The 10,709-nt window shown below is 45.7% G+C and overlaps 1 protein-coding gene across 1 annotated transcript in view; it reads right to left on the bottom strand.

Annotated features, from left to right (window-relative positions):
• adgrv1 (adhesion G protein-coupled receptor V1) overlaps positions 1 to 10,709 on the bottom strand; it is a 198,739-nt gene that overhangs the window by 44,234 nt on the left and 143,796 nt on the right. Inside the window, 1 exon segment of the mRNA XM_031830438.1 lies at positions 2,680 to 2,796. Within this exon segment, the coding sequence (XP_031686298.1) occupies positions 2,680 to 2,796 (117 nt within the window).

The raw sequence follows: 10,709 nt of genomic DNA, 5'->3' as shown, positions 1-10,709 counted from the left end.
GAGAGACAGACAGAAGAGAGAGGAGAGAGATGGAGAGACAGACGGAGAAGAGAGAGAGAGGAGGAGAGAGAGAGATGGAGAGACGAAGATGGAGAGAGAGACAGACGAGAGAGAGAGAGAGAGAGACTGGAGAGAGAGAGAGAGAGAGATGGAGAGAGACGGAGAGAGAGGAGAGAGAGAGAGATGGAGAGACAGACGGAGAGAGAGAGACGAGAGAGAGAGATGGAGAGACAGACGGAGGAGAGAGAGAGAGAGATGGAGAGAGACGGAGAGAGAGAGAGAGATGAGAGACAGACGGAGAGAGAGAGAGAGATGGAGAGACTGACGGAGAGAGAGAAAGATGCTACTTTGTCAATTTGACTGACTCCAGGTCAGAGAGTTGAAAGGGGAAAAAAGGTAACGGCACCATCACACACCAACGCAGTGGCTTCCTATGGCAGTGTGTACACTTCCAGTGTGTATTGCAGTTGACCTTTTCCACCACCAAATCAGCTCAACTAATACCGTGTGTTTCCATCACGCCAGGCTGCCAGCGTTCTGCCAACATTTAGCTGCGAGCCAGTGCAAACTGCACTGTTTCCTATTAACTTACTAAGAAATCTCAGAGTCAAACTGTATTCATTCAAACATCTCCCAGGTCATCTTGAAAGTATTTCAATCAGGCTTGAGAAACATAGATAATGCAGTTACACGTACCGCACGGCTACTACTGTATGTCCCTGTCAGACTGCAAAGCTGTACTCCATTAGCAAATGTTTTTTATTTTTTAGAATTGTACCCCTTTTTCTCCCCAATTTCGTGGTATCCAATTGTTTTTAGTAGCTACTATCTTGTCTCATCGCTACAACTCCCATACGGGCTCAGGAGAGACGAAGGTTGAAAGTCATGCGTTCTCCGATACACAACCCAACCAAGCCGCACTGCTTCTTAACTAAGCGCCATCTGACCCGGAAGCCAGCCGCACCAATGTGTCGGAGGAAACACTGTGCAACTGGCAACCTTGGTTAGCACGCACTGCGCAAGGCCCGCCACAGGAGTCGCTGGTGCGCGATGAGACAGGGATTTCCCTACCGGCCAAACCTTCACTAACCCGGACGACGCTAGGCCAATTGTGCGTCGCCCCACGGACCTCCCGGTCGCGGCCGGTTACGACAGCGCCTGGGCGTGAACCCAGAGTCTCTGGTGGCGCAGTGGTTAAGGGCGCTGTACTGCAGCGAGGGAGGCCCATTAGCAAATTTAATGCACTAATCTTTTCATTTTCAGAAAAACGACTTTTAGGTGCCACAGACAGATCACATCCAGTACATAAACAACTAGAGCTTTCCTCCGCGTCACAAAGAACAGAAGTGGAGTGCCGCAGGTGAAGATAACAGCCTGTTATTGCAAGAAGCGGGTGCAGTTCATTTGGGGTAAGACTCCGAGGGTAGGGTGTATCAGCTTGTCTTAAGTGTGTGTGTGTGTGTGTGTGTGTTTCGAGGCAGTTACGTGAGAATGGAAGAGGGTCAGAAGGGGGTGTGTTTATGTGGGGGTTGGGGGGGGTCTTATCACACAAGTACCAGCACAAATACACGACGTACAGGCTAACCTGGGATTTTGCCACACATTACATAAAAACGCACGTGTCAGATAAAGTACAAAGGAAAGAATGAACATCTATTTCTGCCAAGTGACAGAGTCACAAAAGTCCTATTTGACATGGTAGAACTGTAATTGTATTCAAACTATCCTATGGAAAGATACAAACCAATTTCCCTTTCAAAGCCTCAAATCCGATCCGTTGACTTATCATTTCAAGAAGTGCCCTGCAATTAAATTCAGGAAGAGTTGACAAATAACAAATGGCAGCGCAAAGGATATGAGCATCCGAGGTGCAGTATATCAATTCTAGCGTCCACAATTGGTCTTTGATGACAGAAATGCTGCCACTCAACGCCGACTATCGTACGAGAGAGAGAGAGACAGAGAGACAGAGAGAGGGGGAGCACCCTGACTGAATGACCCTCATTGTCCACACAAGCGGAAATGGGCACACATGGGCCTTGCGTGCCAACGTGTGTGCCAAGGCAGCATAGGACTATCAGAACAGCTTTCAACAGGTTGGCGCAGGTGTACAGATGGCCCGGAGAACAGTATGCCAGTCTTTCAGGGCCTGCTCTGTGCCATTGTTCAGGTCTACACTTCTTTAGACAACCCACCCGTCAACTGGTTGCATTTGACCTTAAACGAGGCTGATCATTCAATAAAAAGTCTAAAGTGGATTTTGAAAATACATACACGACGTCAGTGGCGAACCTTGACTATAGGACTCAGGCCCTTCAGTGGAATAAAAAAAAATCTAATATGTAGTTTCAAACCAAAAGAAATCAGGAAAATAACGGAAACATAGGATCACTTAATGCGCTTTTGTATTCATATGACTATGACTGGACTCACAGAGGGAGCATATTTGGAAATGTAATGAGACGACTCACCAAATCAACATTGTCCTGGTTAGTTTAGGGTTAGAGCAGTATGTATGAAATGTTTTAGAATAGGAGTGCTGATTTAGGATCAGCTTTGCCTTTTATATCGATCAGAATGAACACGACTCAATGTACAGGTGGGATCTGATCCTAGATCAGCACACTGACTCCAAGAAGCTTGATACATACAGGCCCAGGTGTCAGCAGCAGACCTTACCTGGATGAGCATCCAGCTGAACTGGCTGAGGTGGAAGTAGTGGGAGAAGAGGCCCAGGACAGCACAGCTGTCCTCGGAGAAGACACGACCACGGAACGCCGACACCAGGAAACAGATCTACAACACACAGAGAGAGACACAGAGCGATATGGAGGGAGACAGAGAGAGAGAGAGAGACAGAGAGCGATATGGAGAGATACAGAGAGAGAGAGAGAGAGAGAGACGATATGGAGGGATACAGAGAGAGAGAGAGACAGAGTGATATGGAGGGAGACAGAGAAAGAGAGACACAGAGAGGGGAGTCAGCTGAAAAGCCCACAGAAATACACTAATGCACACAAACAAACACGCAGCAAAACGAATAAGGCATAACATTTGCCTGTATACTATACTCTTCACTACACAACATCCAGCCTCCTCAATCTCACACACACTAATACAGTTCATGCAAAATAACACTGGCACAAAAACACTTACACTTTCCCATTTACACTTTCCCTCTGAGCTCAGCCGGCTAGTATTAGGAACAGTTTGAAATTTACTGGGGTGGGTGGGGTGGTCCAAAATAGGGGAGGGTTGTGTGTTTTTTTATTGTAGCAAATTCTTTTCCCCTGGTTTACATTCTCCATTTCATAGGTTTTGCTATATCATTTCTTCCATCCTAGCCGCATGTCCTCATTTGCTTGCATGCGCCAACCCTATATCAGGGTGTTTTGGTACTTCCCTTATGCACTACGCTTTTCCGTGCACCAACTAAACCACAGGTAAATATAGTCTACCAGTCTAACTGTCTATCCTGCCCTCTAGCCACCATTCATAGTGGTGGGTGGATCGTATGTCAGGATCTGCAATAAGCTAAGTAGCAATCATACCACACATAAAATCATTTGAAGCTGCATCAAGATGCATAAAAAAAACTGTGACGCCAGACACTACAGCTCAAAAAGCTACCCTATTGATCTTGTTTTTGTTTTTTTACCTTTATTTAACGGTTACTAGTCCAACGCTCTAACCACTAGGCTACCCTGCCGCCCCATTGTTTAGGGACAATGGATGTATCCGACCCAGACAAGCCTACAACACCACAATGCAATGAACAATTGCATTCATGTTTTCAAGAGAGCCCAAAAAAATGACACTCTCGGCTGTTAAACCAAAGTGAAAGTGTCAATTTGAATAACAGCGCAAAAGCCCTGCCATTTGAATATTTCATGCCGTTTGGATAAACTCTCGTCGGTTGATAAGGTGTAGAAAGGCACAGTAAGGCTGTATTTTAACTTCTGATGCTAAGATCTGTTGCGGATCACATCATTCTCCCACGTCGTCCTATAACAACGTGGCCACATATGCTCCCAGCAGGTCCAGTGATTCAGGGAAGCTTAATGCGCACTCTGCTTCCTCTTCTAGCGTCTATACCTCGCCCACTCATACCTAATGCTTCAACATAGCATAAATATAGCCTATACTGCAAACCATGCTGTTGAAGCGCCCGAAGTTGGTATGCTTTGCCTATTGGTTGTGTCGTGCCTGTTATATCAAACCTGTTGATATAAAGATGGCATCATTACTGTCTGCAACCAGCTCTGATCGTAGTGTAATGAAACATGTAGGGAGAGTAAGGTCGTCAGTGGTGGTCGGCGAACCCTCAACCTTCTGGCCTGTAGCCCTGCGTGGCTTCGACTGTGCCAAAAATGCATGCTACAGTGGCAAAGTCGATATCCACGTTTATCGACACAGAGTCGCGACAATTATTTGTGTTTGTGGTCCTAAACATTATTTTGAGTTCCTTCCATGAGGGGAGGAGGGAGGGTGTGCAACATTTTTTTTACAGTACAAGGGGAGGGGAAAGGGGGTCCATTTTTGTTTATGATACCCCGAGTTGGACCAGTCCTATCCCTCCCCCCTCCTGCAGACCTGTTACATCACAATGCGCAAAGGCAGGCAGGACCAAAATAAATAACAACAACAACAAGTGACAAATACTTCCTGGGTACCCGTCCAGGACCCTGTGTGTGTGTCCTACCGAAGGGCACTGCAGTGCACACTGTGTGTGTGCGTGTGTGTGTGTGTGTGTGTATGCGTGTATATAACCTGACTGTACAAAACATTAAGGACACTTTCCTAATATTGAGTTGCACCCGACCCATTTTGCCCTCAGAACAGCCTCAATTTGCTGGGGCATGGACCCTACAAGGTGTCGAAAGCATTCCACAGGGATGCTGGCCTATGTTGACTCCAATGCTTCCCACAGTTGTGTCAAGTTGGCTGGATGTCCTTTGGGTGGTGGACCATTCTTGATACACATGGGAAACTGTTGAGCGTGACAAACCCAGCAGCGTAGCAGTTCTTTACACAAACCACCGCACCTGGCACCTACTACCTACTACCATACCCGTTCAAAGACACTTAAATCTTGTGTCTTGCCCATATACCCTCTGCATGGCACACATTACATGTCTGAATTTCCTCAAGGCTTAAACATCCTTCTTTAGCCTGTCTCCTCCCCTTCATCTACACTGATTGAAGAGGATTTAATAAGTGACGTCAATAAGGGATCATAACTCTCACCTGGATTCACCTGGTCAGTCTATGTCATGGAAAGAGTGTCCTTAATGTTTTGAAAACTCAGTGCATATCTGTCGGTGTGTGTGTGTGTGTGTGTGTGTGTGTGTGTGTGTGTGTGTGTGTGTGTGTGTGTGTGTGTGTGTGTGTGTGTGGTATGTGAGTGCGTGCGTTTATATGGGAGGGACCTAATTTAATTAGCGATTGGGGGGGAATTCAGAAAAACCATGACGACAGCTGAAAATACTGCAGCTCTCTAACGGCAGAGCTTAATTAACCGATGGGACAGAGCCTTGTGCCACTGCCAAGCACAGCACCATCTCTGCTTATGTAACCGTGGCTGCCACCTGGCCCGGTGCCAGTGCTGAAGGCCAGGGAAGGAGGGACGGAAGGATCGAGGGAGGGTGAGGAGGGACGGAAGGATCGAGGGAGGGTGAGGAGGGACGGAAGGATCGAGGGAGGGTGAGGAGGGACGGAAGGAGCGAGGGAGGGTGAGGAGGGAGAGAGAAGGAGGACATCGAGTCTCCTAACTCTGCCTTTACACAGATGAAGCCAAGAAAGGGAATGAGCAAGAGACAGAGAGAGAAGAAGATGGAAAAAGAGCAGGGAGAGACAGCGCCTGCACACCTGCCAGACTGCCAGGAGTGACGGATAGGAAGGCTACAGTACATCCAGATGGCAGGCTGCACCAAGCACACCTGCAGAATGATGCTTCTTCATCTGTCTTACAACTCTCTAGGTGCCCCCATCTTCGTCATCACAACATCATTCTGCAGCTAACTCATCAATGTACCCTATGCTGGTATAAACACACAGTATTTGTATATTGTATGACATTTGAATAGGACATTAGATCAAGATGTCTGTGTATAAGTTGTTGGAAAAGTAGTTAAAGTAACTGATTTGTGTCAAGCGTCATTGTCTGATGCTAAGAATGTGCTCACCCAGTGCTATAATTTGACACTTCTGAAGGTTCATACACATATAATGGCGTCGGAGGAGATGGCTGCCGTGTTTTGGGCTCCTAACCAACTGTGCTATTTTGTGTGCTTTTTCGCGTTGTTTGTAACTTATCTTGTACATAATGTTTCCGCAATCGTCTCTTATGACCCAAAAGAGTTTCTGGATATCAGAACAGCGATGACTCTATCCTCCTGATTCCTGCTTACAAGCAAAAACTAAAGCAGGATGTGCCAGTGACTCGCTCAATACGGAAGTGGTTAGGTGACGCTGATCCTAAGCTACTGGATTGTTTTGCTAGCACAGACTGGAATATGTCACGGGATTCATACAAGGAGTATGCTACATCAGTCACCGGCGACGTCGTCCCCACTGCTAATCCAATCGCCACCCAAACTATTTGCCTTGACCCTCCCCCCGTCTTTACGCTGGGCATAGTCCCTTTACCTCTACCTCCATGTCCATATTACCTCAATTACCTCGACTAACCTGTACATTGTACCTGTACTAACCCCGCACATTGACTCGGTACCGGTACGCCCTGTATATAGCCTCGTCATTGTTATTTTTTAACTCTTTTATATTGGTTAGGGGCTTGTAAAGTAAGCATTTCACTGTAAGGTCTACACCTGTTGTATTTGACGTATGTAACAAATTCAATATGATTTCTATGACAGTACACTCAACAGTGGCATACTGTGTATGTTTTTTTTCTAAAGTCCTGGGACAGTGGTGAAAGTAGCTGATTTGGGTCAAAGGTTACATTGTTTACAGCCAAATAGAATGTTTGAAGTCACAGCTTCAGAATGAACGTTAGAATGTTTGAAGAAATCCCATTCAAGTGGATGGAAGTTGAATAAAGGTTTAATAGCATAAAAAGTAGAAGTGGTATCAAAACGCTATATGCAAAGCACATGTCAGCATTTCACTGTAAGGTCTAAACCTGTTGCATGTGACAAATGAAACTTGATTTGATTTGTTTTATTTTAACATGTTGAATTGCGTATAGATCTCAAATGGTCTAAGACTAGTTACGGTGCTAAATAATAACTAGAATAAAACATTATTTAAAGTGTGGACAGTAATAAGCCGCACCTTTGAATTACACAACGTTTGTGCGAGCCAGGGAGTTAGATTCTTGACAAATGTTTTTGGACAGGACATATTATATCTGCATACTGAGTCATGTTAAGTCTCGCTGTTGGAATGAATACGTTTTCACAGCAGACGCAGGGACTAGTCAGGTTGACACTCCCTAACGTCAGGGCTACAAGAATATATATCAACCAAACAGGTCACCTTTTTTAAGATCCTGACACAAGGGTTTCCATTCCTTAGGCCTACAGTCGCGACGAGTCTTATAACTACTGCTTTCGCAACCCTCAAAATCACCAGAGGACCATTTGCCAACATAGGGAACCTAATAGATTTCCATGATAGATCAACATTGGTGTCAAAAACTCTACAAGAATCCTATGATAGGTAGCTGGGGTCACTAGCCCAGAGCCATCGCCTATCCACGATGACTATCAGTAAGCATCAAAGACCAACAGCTCTCCATATAAGCACATAAGCAGAGAGAGAGAGAGAGAGAGAGAGAGAGAGAGAGAGAGAGAGAGAGAGAGAGAGAGAGAGAGAGAGAGAGAGAGCAAACAAGCTCTGCCTTCCAACCAAACAAGTTATGCATTAGGTCGCGCGGCCCTATCACGCCACAGCTATGCTCAATTTACTTCACAATGCAGTCGCCCAGGCAACCTAGGGCAACAAATATTGCATAAAGCAGTCTCATTTCACCTCGCCCCCGAGGTAACACTTCCACTAAGGTGGTTGATTTCTTCCCTCTCTCCCACTCCCTTTCAGAAACTCTGAGCCAGCACTTAATGAATCAGGGTTTGTCACCTCTCCTATAGGCCTGGAACCTATGTTGAGTTCGGGGCTTTATTTAGATAAACAATGAGGTAACTCCATTTTCCGTTAGTTTTGCAGCTCTGTATGGTGTGAGAAGGGGAGGGGCGATTCAGGAAGGAAACCGGGGCAAGAGCTGCCTGGAATGGAGCCTTTGAACCAGGTGGCTACTAGGAAGTGTGATTCCGGGCAGCAGTTATTTGCCCCGAATAAAACCTTGGCCTGGCCAAGGGCACAGCATGCCACAATCACACACACACACACACACACACACACACACACACACACACACACACACACACACACACCTTTGTTTTCCTCTTCTTCTCATGCCCTGACAGTGTTTATTGCATAGCAGTGAGAGGGTAAGGTCTCCTCAATAAGACCAGCCCCAGACAGAGCCAATTCATTGATCATAGCCAATTCATTGATCATAGCCAATTCATTGATCATAGCCAATTCATTGATCATAGCCAATTCATTGATCATAGCCAATTCATTGATCATAGCATGAACCATGTTTTCTGGATTATCAAGGGGCGGTGGTCTTGGTTAGAGCTCTATGGTGTGGGCTCAGTGGAGCATACAGGACAGGATCACTGGATCACTGAGTGGATCCCCTACAGATTTAATTTGGGTATCTATCCACCTACTGCCTGGGCTTTCTAACCATGCCCTTAGATGGCTATCTAGAGAATCCACCCTAAAATAAGCAGTCAAACAACTGTTGCACAGCAGCCAAGGACTCGGGGTTCTGAAAGCCCTCCACTCATGCCTTTTGTCCCCTGTATTGACACTTTTCTGAACCCCAGTCATTTCCATTGAAGACATGCTTCAGCTTGGTCTTCTTTTTTTATTATTGCGTGAGTAATATATTGTGATTGCAGATATTGCACACAATATTGCCCGTTCATACAAGAGCAATCAAATCCCATCTAATCTATATTTCAAATAAAACAAATGATTTGATCAAATGCATTATCACATTTAAAAAAAATCTAATCCATTTGCTCTCCAAAAGACAAAGCAAGTCTTCTCTATCTTGTCTCCGCACTAGCTCTAAGTCGGGGTAGGGCGACAAACAGACGGACTATCACTGGCCCACCACAGCCCATCACTGGCCCACCATAAAGTAGCCTGTAATCAGACACACAGGCCTATTGCTACTAGCTCCATGACTCAAAGTGGTACTGGGCACTCAGGTCCCCTGAGCACTGAAGACTGCCAGGGTGTTTATCACCGCCAGTGGTGTAAAAAGTACCCAACTGCCATACTTGAGTAAAAGTAAAGATACTTGAGTCATTTTCTATTAAGGTAAAAGTGAAATTCACCTAGTAAAATATTACTTGAGTAAAAGTCTAAAAGTATTTGATTTTAATGATTTTAATGATACTTAAGTATCAAAAGTAAAATGTAATTTAAAAAATATACATACGTATCAAAAGTAAAAGTATAAATCATTTAAAATTCCTTTTGTTAGGCAAACCAGACGGCACAATTCTCTTGTTTTTAAATTTTACGGAGAGTCAGGGGCACACTCCAACACTCAGACATCATTTACAAACGAAGCATTTGTGTTTAGTGAATCCAGATCAAAGGCAGTACGGATGACCAGGGATGTTCTTTTGATAAGTGCGTGAATTGGACTTTTGGGTGACAGGGAAAATGTAAAAAGTACATTATTTTTCTTAGGAATGTATTGAAGCAAAAGTAAAAGTTGTCAAAAATATAAATAGTAAAGTAAAATATCCCAGATACCCTGGACCCACTCCAATTTGCAAACCACCCCAACAGACCACCCCATCGTCCACAGACGATGCAATCTCAATTGCACTGCCCTCCCAACTAGACAAGAGTAATACCTGTGTGAGAATGCAGTTAACTGACTACAGCTCAACACCATAGTGCTCTCCAAGCTCATCATCAGACCCTGAGACTGAACAACTCCCTCTGCAGCTGGATCCTGGACTCCTGACAGGCCAACCTTAGGTGGTGAGGGTAGGCGACAACACCTCCGCCACGCTGACCCTCAACACGGGGGATCCCAGGGGTGCATGCTTAGCTCCGTCCTGTACTCCCTGTTTACCAATGACTGTGCGGCCACGCACAGCTTCAAGTCCATCATCAAGTTTGCTGATGACACAACGGTTGTAGGCCTGATCACAGATGGCAATGAGACAGCCTAAAGGGAGAGGTCAGAGACCTGGCAGTGTGGTGCCAGGACAACAATCTCTCTCTCAACGTCAGCAAGAACAAGGAGCTAATTATGGACTACAGGAAACAGGGGTGTGTGCACACCCCCATCTACATCGACGGGGCCGCATTGGACAGGGTCAAGAGCTTCAAGTTCCTCAGTGTCCACATCACTGAGGACATAACATGGTCCTCTCATACCAGCACAATTGTGAAGGCGTAAGGGATTTGGTATGTCCTCTAGATCCTCCAGAATCTTTACAGGTGCACAATCGAAAGCATCCTGACAGGTTGCATCACCGCTTGGTATGGCAACTGCAAAGCCCTTGATCGCAATGTCCTACAGAGGGTGGTGCGGACAGCCCCATAAATCACCAGGGGCGAGCTCCCAGCCACTCAGGACATTTATG

This window comes from Oncorhynchus kisutch, linkage group LG8 (assembly GCF_002021735.2).
Source record: "Oncorhynchus kisutch isolate 150728-3 linkage group LG8, Okis_V2, whole genome shotgun sequence".
Lineage (NCBI taxonomy): Eukaryota > Metazoa > Chordata > Actinopteri > Salmoniformes > Salmonidae > Oncorhynchus > Oncorhynchus kisutch.
Note: the sequence above shows the minus strand (reverse complement) of the source record. Positions and strands in the feature narration are given on the sequence as shown.